General features: G+C 39.4%; 1 protein-coding gene across 1 annotated transcript in view; it reads left to right on the top strand.

Moving 5' to 3' along the window:
* COL11A1 (collagen type XI alpha 1 chain) overlaps positions 1-19,634 on the top strand; it is a 191,275-nt gene that overhangs the window by 127,452 nt on the left and 44,189 nt on the right. Inside the window, exons 32-42 of the mRNA XM_044300667.1 lie at positions 5,144-5,197; positions 5,579-5,623; positions 5,772-5,825; positions 6,062-6,106; positions 9,265-9,318; positions 10,108-10,161; positions 16,446-16,499; positions 16,997-17,104; positions 18,065-18,154; positions 18,580-18,633; positions 19,105-19,212. Of these exons, the coding sequence (XP_044156602.1) occupies positions 5,144-5,197; positions 5,579-5,623; positions 5,772-5,825; positions 6,062-6,106; positions 9,265-9,318; positions 10,108-10,161; positions 16,446-16,499; positions 16,997-17,104; positions 18,065-18,154; positions 18,580-18,633; positions 19,105-19,212 (720 nt within the window). The remainder of the gene's footprint in view (positions 1-5,143; positions 5,198-5,578; positions 5,624-5,771; positions 5,826-6,061; positions 6,107-9,264; positions 9,319-10,107; positions 10,162-16,445; positions 16,500-16,996; positions 17,105-18,064; positions 18,155-18,579; positions 18,634-19,104; positions 19,213-19,634) is intronic.

Raw genomic sequence — 19,634 nt, 5'->3', positions numbered from 1 at the left:
ATAAAGTGCATTCCTGTCTCTACATGTTCTGCCATCTTAGTCTTCGGGGCTTTGAAACAGAGTCCATTACTGTAACTGTTCTTTTGGAAGTAACCTGCACGTGTCACCATTAATTATCATTTTCTGGTTCACTCATGTGTTACAAACTGACCCTGCACCATTTCTCAGAGATTTTACAGATATTGTTATACTTTTTTGTATAGCCATCGAATTCCATTAAGAATTGGTATAATTATATTTGTCAACTGTTCCTGTCTGGATGGCTCCTGGAAATAGTGGAGACCTCTCTGACTTGGAATTTCCTGGGTGCTGTAGAAGCCGTCAGGAACCTCCCAAAAATTAGCCCTGGAGGTATGTAGTAACAGTATGCTGCATTATCAGACTCAGCCCCAGCATCCAAATGAACACTGAGGAGACGGTGACACATCACGAAAAGGGAACATGACCCAAAAAAAGGCATAGTCTGTGGAACAGGGCATGACAGGGCCTGGAAAAAGCTTAGTAAACCTCTCAGAAGCCAATTTGAAAAAGGTACCAAGTATGGGTATAGTTCAAGACTTACAAGTGATGAGTTCATCATATAGCATCATATAGTGATGAGCTTATCATATAGGGCAACTCATCATGATATTACAATGTATTTGCCTGTTGTTTTCTAAGGCCTGTAGGTAAGGCATAGGGCAGGGATGCACAACCATTTCTGGTCCAAAGGCCACTTTGCCAGATTAAACCAATTCAAAACCTAAATGGGTATTATCAGCTGAGACACTGATGACATATTGAGAGTATATTCCATAAATACCTGAAACCAGATCCACTTCCAGGAGTCCCATTTTCTCCATACCACAGAAAAGAGGAGGCCATGCATGCACGTGGCTTTTTCCATTCTAGTTTCTGTGTTGGAGTACTTCCATCAGCTACAATGAAGATGCATTCATGCAAGGTCTCCAGCTCATCTAGTTCATTCTAAAGTGCCACGAATAATTGGGAGACCCCCATTTTGCCAATATATGGGTCTCGAAAAGTTACACAGTGCTCCTTTATTACTTACCCATCCCTGCTCCAGCTCTATGTGCCACTCCGCTCCTATATCGAAAATACATGCAACCAGCCACCAGACACTGATAAGCATATCATCTGTGACCAAATGCTTGGAGGAGCTCAGAGCTACATCAAGGGGCACCTGGCCCTAGGCGCAGGCCATGTACACATCATGGCTGAGTATTTTTCAGAATGTAAAAGGATCCATAGGTTTACTGAAATGGTTTAAAATGTCCAGTTGTCTCTGATTGACACATTCCGGGCAGTATCCATATTTCAACAGGACAGACAGGTGAAGGCTGAATTCAGAAGGGACAGCATCCATTATCATCACAAAGATTCTTCTTTATTTAGGGAATCTTCCAACATGAAAAATATGCAGCATTTCGACCCAAAAGGTCAAGCATATGCATATTGAAGACCTTTTGGGTCGAAACATTGCATGTTTTTCGAGTTGAAAGATGCTCTAAATGACGAAGAATCTTCGTCATGATACTGGATGCTGTCCCTTCTGAATCCTGTATATACAAGCTCAGACATTGAAACTGTAAATAGGCATTTTTCTGTCCCGTTGAACAACAATATTCTGATGGATCAGATTTTTTTTTACAAAACAAGTCTAGGGCAACAGAATGCTAGAAGGTGGACATCCTGTTGCATCCTCTTGCAATGACCTGTTTGCTCCATTTATTTGTATAATGGAATAAAATAAATCATGGTGTGAACCTTGCCTTAACTGCCTTTCTGCAGTGTTGACTGACTGTCACCAGTGAATTGAGGGCAGCTGCAGAGGATGTTAGGAGTCATATAAGGCTAGGTCTACACGACGATATTTGTCGTGCAACATTTTGTTGCACCAATGTCGCGCGACAAGTGACATGCTGCGACTGTGACGCGACAGTCGCAGAAAATCCATTCGAGATGGATTTTTCTGCGACTGTTGCATCACAGCCGCAGCATGTCGCATGTTGCAGTGCGACACCATAGACTGCCATTATAAAAATTGTCGCGCGACATTGGTGCAACAAAATGTTGCGCAACAAATGCAGTGTAGTTGTGCCCTATCTGTCGCGCAACTTATTGTCGCGCAACAAATGTCGTCGTGTAGACCTAGCCTTAGTCTACAATCCACCATTGCTTATTCTGCAGCTCAGTTTTCCCTCATATTTTTTACACTTTGTGCTCAGACTGGCTGCTGTGTAAAAGCACAAGCCTAAGCTCACAAACAGGTCAGCGCTTGTTAAAATGATTACCTTTATATCATCATAAACTATACGCGACAAAACTATAAGAAAAAAAGAAAATTGTCTGATCATCTTAATAAGTTTGGTTTTGAAAAGAGGACCAGAGGACTAGCGTTTTCAATTCCGCTATTGAGATCCATCATAGGATCTCAATAGCAGAAGAAAACGCTTCGGTTTTGTCCCCATTCATTGTCAATGGGGACAAAACTGAACTGAACGAAACAGAGTGCACCAGAATGCATTTGGTGCCATTTGGTTGCGTCCCCATCGCGGACAGAATAACGCCGCAACAGTGTTTTTCTGTCCGCGATGTGGTGCGGAGCAAGACGGATCCATCCTGACACACAATGTAAGTCAACGAGGACAGATCCGTTTTCTCTGACACAATAGAAAACGGATCCATCCCCCGTTGACTTTCAATGGTGTTCATGATGGATCCATTTTGGCTATGTTAAAGATAATACAAACGGATCCGTTCTGAACTGACGCAGATGGTTGTATTATCTGAACGGATGCGTTTGTGCAGATCCATGACATGGCTATAGAAGACATAATACAACCCGATCCGTTTATGACAGATGCATGCGGTTGTATTATTGTAATGGAAGCTTTTTTGCAGATCCATGACGGATCCGCAAAAATGCTAATGTGAAAGTAGCCTTATTCCTTCTTGGCTGAGGATATAGCAAATTGTTGAAAGGGCTGCTGTCCCGCCCAGCAACTTCTTTGCAACCCCCAACTCACATGCAACCCCCACTCCTATGTCTAGTTCAGACCGAGTTCTCATATGAAGCCCGGCAGCCGCTCCGTCTGTTTCATACAGTGTCAATTAAATCTCCTCCTGAGTGGGCCCCAAAGCAGCCGCTTCCCCTGCGTCCACTCTAGCTACGCCCTTGCGTACAACCATCCTGTTGTGAAATAAGGGTGTTGATTTTTAGTATTACCATAGACTATATCCATCTGGGTGGTCCGCATTCATCTCTGCAAGGATGTTTCTGAATGTCCTTGCAGCATTTACAGAGGAGCAGGTAAATGGTTGTCTCCTATGGAGAAGTTCGAGAAGGTTTATTACCATCCTGCCTTCGCCATTGCTGTATATATGGTGTCCAATGAGCGCTGTGTATACAGATCAGAAAGCGGACATGATGTTTCCTGCTCTGGTCCTAGCAATCATTTGATCGATGAGGTGCCAGTTAATTGCAGAAGCTGCTAAATCCTAGCAGACCTAGATACGTTCTGCGGTGACACCCATTTATCGCCAGAGATCATGATTGCTGCCACATACTAATGTTTGGAAGAGAGGCATAGCCCATATTCTCAAGCCGAAAGCTCATGGCTTATTGTAAAATGTGGACTTGACAGCAGGTCTTATTGACCATTTTAGGCTACTTTCACACTCGCGTTTGGCGCGGATCTGTCATGGATCTGCAGAAACACATTCGTTCAGATAATACAACCGTCTGCGTCAGTTCATTACGGATCCGATTGTATTATCTTTAACATGGCCATGATGGATCCGTCTTGAACACCATTGAAAGTCAAGGGGGGACGGATCCGTTTTCTATTGTGCCATATTGTGTCAGTGAAAACATTGACTTACATTGTGTGTCAGGACGGATCCATTTGGCTCAGTTTCATCAGATGGACACCAAAGCCTTAGGCTACTTTCACACTGGCATTTTGGCTTTCCATTTGTGAGATCCGTTCAGGGCTCTGACAAGCGGTCCAAAATGGATCAGTTTTGCCCTTAATGCATTCTGAATGGAGAAGGATTCGCTCAGAATGCATCAGTTTGGCTCAGTTCCGTCTCAATTCCGTTGATTTGGTGTCCATCTGACGAACTGAGCCAAACGGATCCGTCCTGACACACAATGTAAGTCAATGGGGACGGATCCGTTTTCACTGACACAATCTGGCACAATAAAAAACGGATCGTCCCCCATTAACTTTCAATGGTTTTCAAGACAGATCCGTCTTGGCTATGTTACAGATAATACAAATGGATCCTTTCTGACTGGATTCATGCGGTTGTATTATCTGAACGGATGCGTTTGTGCAGATCCATGACGGATCCGCACCAAACGCCAGTGTGAAAGTAGCCTTAGAGGCTTTTTACACAGTGCACTCCCATTTATATTTGACTTGAATTCAACTTTACAATAAAATCCATCCTTTGTTAATGAGTTTTCTGGAGTCGGATGAAGTTAAACAATTATTGATTCCAATGATTTACAGCCGTCTTGATGACATGTTCTGATCTTTTCTATGCTTTCGGGATCTGAAAAGTTCTGGTAAGAGATTATTTTAATGTGCAGGTCACATCATCTTATCTGCAGACAGAGAGAGGTTTTAAATATGTGTAATGTTCTCTAAGCAAGTCTGCATGTTTCCTTTCTTCCAATGCGCCTCTTGTAATAATTACTATGAACACTAGGTGGAGCACGAGCCAGCTAGCCAATTTTCTTAGATAATATTTGAATCGTTTTATATTACTGTGTAATAATCCTATTTATTATGATCTCATACTCCTACTGCTTCAACTTGTGAATCAAATTGTAATTTGCTTGTCATTATGGGCAATTTAATTTGACGCCTGAGTTTCCCTTTTTTTGTGAACTTGAGATACAAATATGCAAAGAGGTATTGTCATTATCTGTGAGTCACCAAATGACGTGGACAAATCTGCCCACCTATAATTGTGTATCTACAGTGCAAAAAAGGAGTCACTACTATAAACGTGAAAGGTCATCTATATTATAGTGTGTTCAGATTTGGATTGCATATGTGCAGGCGTCCAATCAATCATTTTTATGTTGAATATTCTCCAACTCATTTATCTTGTGTTTGCATTTTAATAGGGATCTACAGGTTTCCCTGGATTTGCTGGAGCCAATGGCGAGAAAGGAGCTCGGGTACGGCTGTTAACCCTATTTACTTCAAGTTCAGAGCAATTTTGTAATAAGAGACGATGAAGCATTTTAAAAATAATTCTTTGAATTCCTCTGACTACTGAACTAAATTGCTTCTGGATACCCACATTTCTTGAAATTTAAGTAACTTTACTGTATACCCAACAGATAGCATCCTAAGCATGTGCATGATATAATATTTAGTACCATTCTTATAGAAAATGCAGTGGTATTTTATGCCCTATAACATATATAGTTCCACTTCAGCTGAAGACCAACATTCCCCCCAGCCTGTATTAGAAGAAGTCAAATTCTTGGACAGAAGACGTCCTATCTGCACTGTCTATCTGGATTTTATTAACATGAATATTTGTGTTTCACTAGGGTGTTGCTGGCAAGCCAGGTCCAAGGGGACAACGAGGTCCAACGGTGAGTGTGCTTCCATCTTATAGTAGAGACTATTACAAGCGCATGGGACGACTAGAAACTCATATATTGTATTTTCCTCTTGCATTCTGAATGTTGTAGTCACAATGGTGAAAAGAGTCTCATAAGGTTACCTTGTTTCCTCACTTAGGGTCCACGGGGCGCTCGGGGTCCTAGAGGTTCTACCGGAAAACCAGGTCCTAAGGTAACTATCTTGGCTTTGTCATAATATGGACTGGGCAGTTGTGGTATTATGGGTGAAATCTTCTATATGGGTGGAAAAATATAGGAATGTTACATATCAATTGGAAAGGAAATCTAGTTTATATAATGCAGTGCATACTGTCAACGAAGAACAAAATTATTGTAGTGTCATTCTCTTGTAAAAACTACATGTAATGTCTCTATTCCACGTTGCTTGACATATATCCTCTTTTTCAGGGCACAGCAGGAAATGATGGTCCTTCTGGCCCACCTGGTGAACGGGTAAGTGGTACCTGAAAGTTTTGTGGTTGCTGCAGGTATTTAAAAAATGCATGAACACTTGTGTGCCTAACATATCTACACATCTGAGTTTGTCAAATGCATCAGAGTTGAGTTTGGTTCTACATGTGGTTCTACAAAGGGCCAAAGATGAAACTATTGCATTATTCTATCCCGATGGGTGACCCTGTAACACATAGAGGGGTTAGACCTTCTAGAATGGCCACAGTTCATCCACATTTGATTTCTCACCAGTTTTTATTTTATTGGTGGTTTTTCCTTAGAAATCTTGGGGCACATTTATTAAGACCAGCGTTTTAGACGCCGGTCCTAATAAGCCCTATACCTGGTAACTTCGGCAGTTTCCCCACCACTTCTAAATGTAAGACAGCTTCCTAGACCAGGTGTAGAAAATGGTAGAAGAAACGGGCCTGCCTTCCCCACCCACATCATGCCCCCTTTTTTTAGACCTGGCGTGAGCAGGGAGAAGTCACAGATTGCGGTGTAAAGGACCTTTGTGCCGTAATCTGCATCAAAAATACGCCTAATTTAGGCTTATTTCTGTTTGATAAATGACCCCCCATGTTCTTCGAGCTACTGCTGCTCTTTACACTGTGGCATTAATCTACATAACGGTGCCGTAGTGCTCATCATGCAGCAGCATCGACAAGTCTAAGGCTTGGAAGTTGTCTCTAAAGATGTCCATGCTTTCCCTTTGTCAGTCACTGGATTTCCCTTCCTTCAGTTCTCTGTTAATCATTGATTATTGAACCTGCAGTAATGTATTTGTGTCACGGGGTACACTGCTCTTCTCTTATCAAGACAGAACGCATTGTAACGTGTTGTATTTTCTTGTGTCACGGAGCAGTTTATCTGCTGCTTCACTACCATCCTCATTATAATGCAGAGTATTGTAATTATCTAGCCAGTATTCAGTGTCACGCTGGGAAGCAGCAGATTCCTGCAGGAGTCTGATCTTAATGCTGAGAAGCAGCTGAAAATAGATATTTTTTCCTGTGGAAATCGGCCTTTACATTTCCAGAAAATTTTCACATAGACATAAATTTCAAAGAAAACAATTACGTTTTCTCTTATCTATTTCTATTTTCATTGTGATTCCTAAAAAGTGCCTATAAACCATAAAGAGAATATTACCCCACCATTCTGAACTATAATTTGCAGTAATACATGAGTAGTACTACAGCTAAACAGTCCAGAACGCCATTTTTTTTATTTCCCTACTGCCTTCACCTTTAATTCACCTCTGACAGGACTGAAAGCTGCACTGAAATACAAAGTCCGGACTGTTGGGCTGTGCTAACATAATGGAGAGGACTCCTGTGTGAATGCACAGGAGTCCTGACAATGTGTTTCAGTTCCGCTTTAAACAATGACAGCTGGACAATGGGGGGTAGAAAAAGAAAAAGTAGCAATCTGGACTCCTTATCTGAACTATTAGTCGTGTGTGACAGATTCCCTTTAAATAGCTGACAGTTATCTCTACAGACTCTCTTGAACACATACACACTCAGTTTGCCTGAGCATGTATGTGTTTTCCATGGGGAGCTAGGAGAAATCGACAGCAAGATACCTCTGATGGCGGCTTATCTCCTGAGAGACAAAATGATGCGCCATTCAGTATGCGCAACACTTCTCGTCTGACATCATTTGTCAGGGAAGAGTTGGGAGCTCCCAGTACATATTAGATTGTTGGACAGTTCCAGTAAAAATGGTGGGTTCAGCCAACGATATCTTAATGTGTTTGTGAGGGAGTCTTGATCCAGGTTTGACCACCTCTACGCCATTCTACTGATTATAAAGACCCAGCTAGGGTTTTCTTTCACCTGAGACAAAGATTTCGTTTGTTGTCCTAGTTCTGTTTCTGGTTCCCCTGTCCAGGGCCCCTGGATTACATCTAGATAAACATTGACAGTTTGGCCCCACACTACACAATACTACACATTGATACCGCAAAATATGTTTCACTGTCATCAAACAAGATGGTTCCACATGGACTTCCAAAAGAAGGTGTTGCTCAGCAGTCTATGTAACATCTGTTTGGCCATGTGCAGTGTAAGAGTTCAAGGATCCTATCATTTGGCTCAAGCAGTAGTACACATGGAAAGAGTAGATGATCGAAACGCTCTTCTAAAATCCCAATGTTTATTGAAGTGCAGAAAAAATAGACAACGGAATATATGGAATACGTAATATAAAATATCCAAAACACACAAGCTTTGTTTGGTCCCGTGTTTAGTGCACTATAGTCAAATGAATACATAGCTATTTAAAAACAGATAGACTGGTAGGAAAATGCATAAGCCCCAAATTTCAGGGTAAAGGTGAGAGGAGCAGATACCCGAGACAAGTAATCCGATTGCATCTCAGTCTAGCGCCCGGCCCACTGGGGCAGATTTAGCAAGACTAGTTGTGGTTTGCCTTTGCAACCTAGCATGTTTCTATCCAGTAGTCCAGATGACTTTGTGAGTTAAATATTTATTAGGAGACATGCTCAAGTTATATTTAAAGATAGACATTTTATAGTAGAACTTACATTATGAGGATGGAAATGATGTATTCTAATCGACCAGGGCTATCTAAGCCATATTGTAGAGAAGCACCTATTAGCTATTGAACAACTTGGCTAGAACTTGACACCCAAAGTCATTTGCCCTAACATGTTCATTGCTGTACGTCAGCACAAGCTGTTCCGTGAATTTATGGTTAGATACGATGACAAGGTGAACCAGTTTACAGTTATTCCCTGTGGACACAGTTCTGGATCATTACCGTAGCAAATCCTACCCTTTGATCTGCAAAATGTATATGTAAAGTGTATTTTCTGCTTTTTCTGCTACTTTTCAGGATCCTTGCTGTGGAAATCTAATAGGGCAGAACAGACTATAGAGCGCGGTTCTTGGAATATGTAGCGTTCTTGTCTGTTTCATTGCAGCACACATTACTGCTGTTTGATCTTTCATTTACTCTAATTACTGCAGTGTCAAGGGCATAATTTAGTGAAGTGGTTATATGAAAATGTTAACTACTTTATCATTTCCTTAATTGATACATTGATTATTTGCTATTTGCTGAATCACTTTTAGGCATCATTTAAATGTTCTGTCACTTAACAAGAACTTTTTTTTCCTGTTGTATCATAGGGACCTCAAGGACCGCAGGGCCCAGTTGGATTCCCAGGACCAAAGGGCCCCCCTGTAAGTTTACAAACTTTCTACAGCTGCAAAAATGACCTTGATTTATACTGTTGATACTAGTTCTGTAGGACTGCATATGTACTGTGTCAGCTCGTGAAAGGATATATAAGAAATGTAAAAGCCCATGATTCTAGATGACTCTTCATTTTGGTCACACGGTATCAAGATTAGATAAAATCTTGTTAATTTGAGCCTTTTTTATGTTGCTCACTCATTATTCAGACTGTCATACGTCTTTTTCTGGCTACATATATAGAAAATGGATGATGTTGTTGGTCATACGACCAGCTATCGGGCCAAGTATCTGGTATTACTATAGTTGTCACAGATTCTTTAGACAAAATATGGAATAAGTGATTTTTACATAAAGTCTCAAATTCAAGATTTCTTTGTTTTCATAATGACTATTGTAAGCTTTGACAGTGGTGACTCTAGTGTCGCTGATCTCGATGCCAGCACATTTTTATTATCTTAACCATTTCCCCTGTAACATCCATTGTTTTCTGAATACTGATCTATCCTTATAGGTTAGAACATGTCATTACTTTAGACCAGATATTCTAGTAGTTGGTTCAAAAGTTAAACACAGTATGTTAGCCCGTACTATGTCCAAACTGGTATAAAATTGTATAAAATTACATATTCACAGTATAAAATATAGAACATGTAAGCAATTGTATTATTAGCATGAATATATAACAGAAAGCTGACTTGAGCTCCTGAAAATTTAGGAACTTTAGAATTATTTGCCAGTGGAATTATAACAAGCTGTATTTGATGTTTTTTAAGGGGCCTCCTGGAAAGGATGGGCTGCCTGGCCACCCTGGACAACGTGGTGAAACTGTAAGTATGAGACTCATTCCCTTTCTTGACAGCTGTTCCACAGCCACTTTATCCTCTGTGCGTTACTTTCTCCAAACACTTCTGGACAGGTAGGAGAAGACACTTCCCAAGGTTACACCGAATGTGTGTTCTCGTACCTGGCTGGACCTGTTTATGGCAAGTAGCAACTATTTGAATGCAGAGGTATGGCTGTCAAAACAGCTGTAAATATCCATGAATAGCAAGATAATTATATATTCAGTTAGTTATATTAGTGTACTATGTCTATACCATATGTACTATCTAATAAACTGATTATGTAATTCTATTGCTGTTGACTTTAAAGGGGTTGGGCCAAGTTTGAAAGTTATCCTCTATCAACAGGATAAGGGATAACTAGCTGAGAGCTGGGGGCCTGACCACTGGGACCCCACCAATCATGAGAAAAGGGGTCCTGTTCCCCTGTTCGGATGGAGCAGCAAGTCGTGCATGCATACTACCAGTCTATTCATTGTCTATGGGAGTGCTGAAGAGGATAGGCCGTACTCTTCTTTTTCTGTTGTTCCTATAGAGAATGAATGGAGTGGCAGTGGGCATGCATGACATGCCGCCTCAACAGAATGAGGGAACGGGACCCCCGTTCTCATTATTGGTGTGGGTTCCAGAGATGAGACCCCTAGTGAGCAGCTAGTTATCCCTTATTCTGTGGATAGGGGATAACTTAAAAATTTGGCACAACCCCTTTAATGAGTAATTCCTACCTTTAGAGATTTATAAGTGTCTAATAGAGCAGGTCCCTCACTCATCTGTCTTGTGGATATGCCTTAAATGTCTAAGGATATGAAGTTTTTAAGTTAAAACTAGAAGTAGATTAAAAAAAAGAGGAAAGTCATATCTGTCTTTACTACTTTCTCTCCATTTATATCTATTTCTTATTTTAGTTTCAAAAACGTCATCAGTAAAAAAGAATGTGTGGCAACACATTTTTAAAATATGGTTTCCAATCTAATAATACACTGCTATATTGTACAATGTCCATATAACTGAGGACATTAGATCACTACCATGTTACCAGAGCTCCAAAGCTAGACTTCCTGCTTCAGCTATTAAACCTGCTGTACAAGTTTTCTTTATAAGTTTTGCATATTGCAAGAAGCATACGTTTGTTAATTGAAATTAAGTTTAACTAACCATTTGCTTTCCATTACTCAATATGTTGCCTGTGCTGCTTAAAGCATATAATTGCCTTTCAGGTACACATGGATCATCACTAGTAGCTTCACTCAGATGCATAATATTAAATTTTTTTTCACCACCATTTAAATCCTTTAGGGAAACTATAATCATTACACATTTATATCTTTTACAACCATTAATATTCTATTTTCATACTTTGTTACCAATGATGAACAACTTTTGGTCCAAGGCTTAAAATTGTACCAAAAATAGAGCAAAATAAATATAACTAAACAAGCTATGGTTTAGTGTTATATAATTAAACATATATTAGACATTATATACATATAGATATTTGATAGATTATTAAGATGTTATTGAAACATTAAGATATATAGGTATTTATTACCATAGTTAAATGGACACTATTAAGTTTCACATAACTTTGCATAAATCAATAGTACAAGTGACCCTAAGAAACTTTGTAATATATCTTATCAGAGAAAAAATCCTAGTTTACATCTTATCAGCTGTTTAACCCCCCTAACTAAATGATTTTCTGTTCAAAAAATGCTTTCAATCAGCTCTACCTAAGAATCATATTACATATGTCAATAGAGACATTTGTCTATGGAAGGGGAAGGGAGGAGTGAGCAGGAGCTGAGTCACACACACAGAGATAAAGAGAGTAATGAAGCTAAATAGGAAGTTTATATATCAGCCTGAGTGCTTTATTAACAACTATGCAAAGGGGGTTAGTCAGCACATCCCAATGCGCAGGTGCACGCTACCATGGCTAAAAACATAGAGAAAAAAAGACAATGCAGCGCACCCTGCAAACCAGATAAAGTATAATAATGCCATAGTCACAAAAAAATATTATAATGCTAATGCTACGCTTATTTATAAATGTGAGATGCTTGGCAAATGCATTTTGTACAAAACCATTTGAGCCCGTCTGCCGAATGTCAAGGCGATCTCTGTAAGACTGGTACCTAAGCTAACACTAAATACTACCTGTTATGTGCCATAATGGGCGCCATAAAGTTCAGGAAGTGTTGTTTCCACATGCATGCTGGGACCCAGCATGCATGTGGACCACTCTGTGGACCACTCTGCCTTTTACCATTTTTGGTGCCATAGGCTTATTTTAATTAGTTTCAGTATAAAGCTGTGGCCTGCTCTTACTACATTTATTGGAAGCTGTCTGGCACAAGGAAAGGTATGGAGTGGGCTCGGCATGCATGTTGGTACCTGCATCCCTTGGAAGTAATGGAGGCCATTATGGCACGAAAAATGATAAAAGGCAGAGCCCCAGCATGCATGTGGAACCAACACTTCCTAACCATTATGGTGCATAACAGGTAGTAGTTAGTGTTAGGTTCCTATCTTACAGAGATCGCCTTGACGTTCGGCAGACGGGTTCAAATGGTTTTGTACAAAATGCCAAGCATCTCACTTTATAAATAAGTGTAGCATTAGAATTATAATATTTTTTGTGACTATGGCATTGTTGTACTTTATCTGGTATGCAGGGTGCTGTTGCATTGTCTTTTTTTCTCTTTTATAACAACTATACCATCTCCGAGAGAGCAGCATGCACAGATAAAAACTGATAAAACAATGCCAGGTACAAGTCATATAGTGGTCAGAAATAGTGTTATTTCCTATGTACACACATTGTACTACTGATTAATGCAAAGTTTGCTGAAAGGTTAGGTATGCTTTAAATACAAATTTATATTGTGTAAATTGTATGATATTAAATGTGTAATCTGGTGATAGTTTCTATTTAAGGACAATCATTAAAGCTAACTCCTTACCTGAAAACCCAGATAATACTTCTATGGGTCCTATTTGAGAACTTGTTTAGCTGGATCCTCACATTGTAGAACTGGACAAGACTCAAAAAAAAAATTCATATGACTTTAAGATTTAGGGTTACATACTTGGATTGTTAGAAGGCCACTATTTTATTAGAGGAAGAAAATCACTGCTGACACTGATCACTGATGATTAGTGGTTGAACCTTTACTAATAACCCCCATAATCTAATCTTTAAAATATCACTTTGTGCCTTCAGCTCCTATGTAGACATATGTGTCTCCATGGTTATGAACTTCAAACAGACCGTGTGTAGTCTGATTCTGCAGTCATGTGTTACTTCACTAACCCTACTTGATCTTCTTGCTAGTCTACAGGCAGCAGAGGAGGATGCAGATGGAGAACATATGATGGCATGAAGAGACTGCACATAGATTTTGTTTGTAATTGTTTTCCATGGTAACACATGGTTCTGTATAGAAGCTGTAAACAGAAAGGGAGTCATTGACTAAGATGAAGTAGGCGTATTTTAGGCACAGATGGGGCGACTTCGCCCCCCTCACACCAGTTCTAAAATTGCGGGCATAGCGGGGGTGGGGGCGGGGACGGGCCAGCAGGCCCATCTCATTCACCATTTTCCACTCCTGTTTTAGACATAGAAAATGGTCTAAATGTAAGACTGCTTCCTAGCTGTCTTACATTTAGAACTGTTTTATGGAGAGTTATGGGTCCGATTGCTTATTTTAGACATAAAGGAGTAAAAAGGAAATCTGCCTAAAGGTGTGCATACCGTACTTATGGTATGAAAGTGTCGTAGAAAATACGCTTTATTCAAGTTTACTGTACAAAGTTATGGAGAGAAGTTAGTATTATATTTAACTTATTTAATAGTAAAACATAACTCATTACTATTGTAATGTATTGTGTTAGCAGAGGTTTGATTTTTTTTCCAGCTAAATCATTTTAATGATAGTCATTATGTTCCTATGCACCTGATTATAGATTTCAGTAGTTGTTACCACATATTTGCTGCACTGCTGGAGATGCGGCTTACATTTTACAGCTTGCTGAAATTCAGGGTGTCTTACTTTCATAGCTAATAAATATTCCTTCCAATCTATAACCAGCCGCTCGGTGAGGTTAAACCAGTAATTTTCTCCCCAGTGATTATTTGATGTCCATCAACTGAGTGGGGATATAATTGCAGCTTTGCATATGGACAAAAGACAAGTGCTGATGTCTCTCCAAGTGAGAAAGAATAACATAATATCAGGATAGGTAGCAATAATCCTACCTAAAATAAAGCGACTTCATGCATTTAATGAAGATGTAAAGGTGTCAGAATAATGCCACAAATAAATAAAATTACATTTTTATAATATCTTTGTTCCCAAATGGGGCAGAGCTTTGTTAAAAAAACAAAACACAATCAATAGGCAATAAGCTTTGTTCATTATAGTATATGCTTAACAACGGAAGCAATGAAATGGAATAACTATGAGGTATTGCACATATGAATATGAGAGTTAAAAGCCTTAGCGTAAATCTATATGACTTGTACCTTTGGATGTTAGCACATAAAAGACTGAAGACATCTAATACAGTGCTTGACCTCCTTGGATTTTTCTCCCATTGACTTGCATGCAGTAGTGAAGTAAATCAAATAGTTGACTGCCCTTTTAAATGGCTGAAATGATGCAGATGCATTGAGTCATATCTACAATAAGTGACTCAGTGAATTCCTATGGTAAATAACATAGTTGCCACCTGGCCTAAGCTTAATACTAGCCACACACCAATTTGTGTGTATAGTGACCTCCTGTACATAGAGAAGTAAGGACCCCATAGCAAGGATTAAACTAGGCCCCCCACACAGTACAGAAGGGTTTCCGCCTAAACGCCTTTCAGTGACCCTTGGGCCATTTTTCCACTGCTTCATTTGCAAAAAGTTGTTCCTTTAGAGGGTAGAGTCCTGACCAAGTTTTCACCTTCAGTAGAAGAGGAGATGATCCCAACTATGACTTGGCCCCCTCTTGCCCTGGGCCCCATAGCAGTCGTATGGTCTGCGGCTATGGTAGTTATGCCCCTGGTAAAGAGGGATCAGCCTTGTGGGTTATTAACATGGAGTATCCTTTGTTTCCAGTAAGGTTAAAATCTAGTAAACAATAGTAAGACGAGACAAGAACTCTTAAGGTGTGACCTAGAAAATCTAACATCACAGCCACTGATATTTATAATTTGCTTCTTTTTGCTTTTTCATTACTTAGCTGAAGATATTGCATCTATTACAATTGCCAGTAAAATAAATGATTCTGCATTGTGTTTCTTATTATGCTGCCCTCTATTAACATACTGGATTTGATTGCTTCCTAACAAGTAGCTGTGCCTTCGACCCGCACAGATTACCTTGCATTTCATAGCATTTTCCCCATGCCATAATAACTCTTGTTTCCAGGCGGATTAAATGCTTTATTTTTTTATTTTTTAACCACTTCATACACAAAGCTGCGTTATGTACCATGCTGAAAGAGACCATGTTGCTTGGCACACTCTAGATGCTTCAGCTTGCTAATACGTTGTTCTAACTGTGTTGGAGTCTTGGTAAGTAGACACGTAAGGTGATGCCACAGAGGCGTTAAATATGTAAAGATGTGTACCTGTCCTAAAGCACAGCTGATATATCAAATTCACAATTTTTTTAATGTATATGCCTAGGCAATAAACAGATGTCAGTTCAGTTTATAAGATATAAGATGTACTGTAGCTTCTATTACATAATTAATATTATAGGGCGAGTTTTATCAAGTCCAGTGCTTTGTGTGCTGGTCTTGATATCCCCTGCACTGTCTGAGGATGCACTTAATTGATGACGAGGCACAGGCCTCATCATAAATAAGGCACATCCTTCGGCAGTCCATGCCTCTAAATGGCTTCATTTGCACCCGAATGCTTGTGTAAATGAAGATAAATTTGTTGTGGTGACTGGCCACATGAAATTCCCGTACTTGCTATGCCCTCTTTGGAAAAATGGCAAGGGCGGCATAAAAAAACGCCACTTCTGACTATTTTTTCAAAACTTGCATTTGCAACTATGCAGTTTGAGACTTTTTAACTCCCCTTTATAGGCACAAACTACCAGTAAATCATAAATCTCCCTCTATGTGTCCATTTCAGGCATTATTGTATATAGACACTTCCTGACAAGTTGCCTTTATTATGTTAGTAGGGGAATACCTTTACCGGTGTTACAGCTATAGAAACTCTTATTCCACTGATGTTTATGAACTGCAATATTTATTTTGTAGGGTTTCCAAGGCAAAACTGGTCCCCCGGGTCCTGGTGGGGTTGTAGGTCCACAGGTCAGTATAAAATATCTCTATCAAACCTGTGTTTTGTACAAATATCTGTCTTGTTTTGTCTCATCATCTCACAAACCCCTACCCTCCCTCCCTGCTCACCCTACCCATCTATTATACATATTTAATATACTGTTTAACTCCATTTCATTGTTAGTTTTGGGCATGAGATAACAAAACATTAAAGAAAACACTTATCAGACACAGAAAATGCATTCTTCTGTAGCAACATAGACTGCTCTGTATTACAACACTGTAATTCTGTTTAAACTCAAAATCAATACAAAACAATCTCTTCACACAACCCAAGCTTACAGCTCCCCCCTTTTCTTTGTAATCACCATAAATAAGGAGAAATAGATTGTAGCAATTGTATATTTATTCAAAAGTTACATTTAGTGGCTTGAGAAGTCTAGAATGTCATTGTCCTTAGCTTGGCTCCTATCTGTCTCACACATTAATAACAATCTTTATTAAAATATTACACCTATTTTGCATAGGGTCCAACTGGAGAGACTGGCCCTATTGGCGAGAGAGGTCATCCTGGACCTCCTGGCCCACCTGGAGAGCAAGGCTTACCTGGAGCTGCTGGTAAAGAAGGTGCAAAGGTGAGTTTCTCAGTAGGAGATAGTGATAAAAGCTCAAGGAAATAAACATGTTACTCTCATTCTGTATGACGCACATAATTGATAAAAGCATTGTAAAATGTGTTCATGAGACCCAACATGCCATAATGGATGACATTGTTTGAGTAAAGTCTTATTTTCTAAAAATGATGGCAAAGCTGCTAGGTCTGCACTCTTAACTCTTCACTCTTAACAAATTCTTCTAAGCCCCAAGTGGCTTAAGTACTGTATTATCTAAATGGATATTGTCTAATAGGCACAAGTGTGGTCAGTTATGTTGCCACACTAGAGATTGGTGCACGTGTCAAAAGTGTCTCTGCATACCAAAACGTATTTAGATGGTGATGCAAGACTCATTTCGACTCTGTTTTTGAACGGATCATATCCATTTAAAAAGTAGTGTTCCATTTAGTTCCAAGATTGAACTTGTTCTCTGTTTTATTGTGGATGAACCACTAACAGCATGAACTCTCAGCAGGGTTCCTCATGACAGAAAGCTTTGTCTTACTCTGAAACACTGCAGAAGATTGAGCCAGTCATGGGGACATATGGTCTGTGGTGTGTCTTCTACATGCCCTGCTTATTTGGATTGACAAGTATTTCCCTATTTGGGTATAGGGAAATATTTATCGATGACGCTGAGCAGGGCAAAGAGATGCCACAGTGCAGACATTTCTCTTTATTCCCAGTTTCTTTCTCTTAACTATGTATTTTCTTTTTGAAATGTCACAGTGTTTCTAAGTAAATCATAGTACTGTGCCATGAAGGACCTGGTTGAGATTTAATGTTGTCTATGGTTCAGATCAGGACATGTTCCTCATTTAAATATTAGATTTCTGCATTAAATATAATATTCCCTTTGTTCCTTTCTATAACTGTATTACATATAATTAATATCAGTCAATAACATTTGTTTTTGTCTGTTTGTTTGTTTTCAAACAGGGAGACCCAGGTCCTGCAGGAGTTTCTGGTAAAGATGGTCCTCCAGGTTTACGTGGATTCCCAGGAGAGAGAGGACTTTCTGGAGCTCCAGTAAGGCTCTATCCCAGTGCATCTTATCTGACTTAATCTAATAATTAAATGATCAGCCCTTTTACCATTTAGCCCAAAGCTGATTACAGTAAAATAAGATAGCTATGCAAGTAAATATGTTACATCAACATGTTCTCACTTAAGCAACATTTGGCTTATGGGTACAATTTAAAATGTCTTAAAGCCATAGTTGTTACAGAGTTTTCACTGAAAAGTATAGCATAGCATAGCAGTGAATGTAATTTTCCATTTCCTTAGAGGTAACTAAGTCAAATAATATCTGGTTGTATGCTCTCACTGATATGTCTATGGCCACACAGCTCGACTCATCATGTGGAAGCATCTATTAAACTTGATGTAAAGCTACACTTATGTTGTATAGACATGTTTTCCCATGGTCTATGTATAATGCTATTTTATTTTAGGGTCCTGCTGGCTTGAAAGGTGGAGAAGGACCACAGGGCCCATCTGGTCCACTTGTAAGTAGTTATGTTATTTGTCATTTCTTTTCAAGTCTCAAATGATCAAACTAGAAATAGTACATTTTATATTTTTTGCCTTGATTATACAAAAGTTTATGCCGACATGTAGAGATGGTAGAATTGGTTCACTGGACTTGAGAATCACGGGTTACCAGAGGAAGCAGAAAATCAGTGGAGGAGACATGTTCATAAACCTAATGGTTGTTAGGTTTGTAGCATGGGAAAAACAAGACATTAAGATATCACTAAAGAACCAGTGAAGTAAAACTAGATATTCTCCAAGTTCTCAGCAATACTCTGGATACACATTTAGAGTTTTTTTTTATGGAAATATTTTTTGCATAATGTGAGAACGAAACAATCATTGAAAATTGAACCGTTTGTCTCCATTATGCTAATTAGATTATTGCATTTACACTTCCATATCATGACTGCTTATAGATATGCCATTATTTTAAATTTCTTTAGGGTTCAGCTGGAGAAAGAGGAGCAGCTGGAACTGCTGGACCTATTGGTCTTCCCGGAAGACCTGGTCCTCAGGGCCCCCCTGGACCGGCAGGAGAAAAGGGAGCTCCCGTAAGTATCACACTGCATATACATATCATTTCTGACACTAAGCTCAAATCATATTAAACTATCGAAAAGTGAGCCCGAGCATACTGTGGACTACAAGCAGACTAAAGAAAGAGTTAACATAGCAGCTATTTATTCCAAGGCAATGTTTATGCTTAGTCTAGATAAAAGTGCAATTAATTCCCCTACATGATTAAGACTTCTAAGATATGTCTGAAAACTCTGAAGTCAATTTATTTAGCACAGATATGTCCTTCATACTGATGCTGTTTAAGTCCCCTCTCTAGGCAACCTTTTTGTGTCTTGCAGTTATTAGGTTCTATAATCCAAACAATTGGGAAAAGACTTTAAGAAGCCTCTAGGCAGAAACGTCAACTTTATTCCTATTCCAAAAAGTAGCGGAAAAGGGACTGTCTAAAAGCCCA

The sequence above is a fragment of the Bufo gargarizans genome, chromosome 7 (assembly GCF_014858855.1).
Source record: "Bufo gargarizans isolate SCDJY-AF-19 chromosome 7, ASM1485885v1, whole genome shotgun sequence".
NCBI classification, from domain to species: domain Eukaryota; kingdom Metazoa; phylum Chordata; class Amphibia; order Anura; family Bufonidae; genus Bufo; species Bufo gargarizans.
This window is presented reverse-complemented; position numbering and strand designations above follow the sequence as displayed.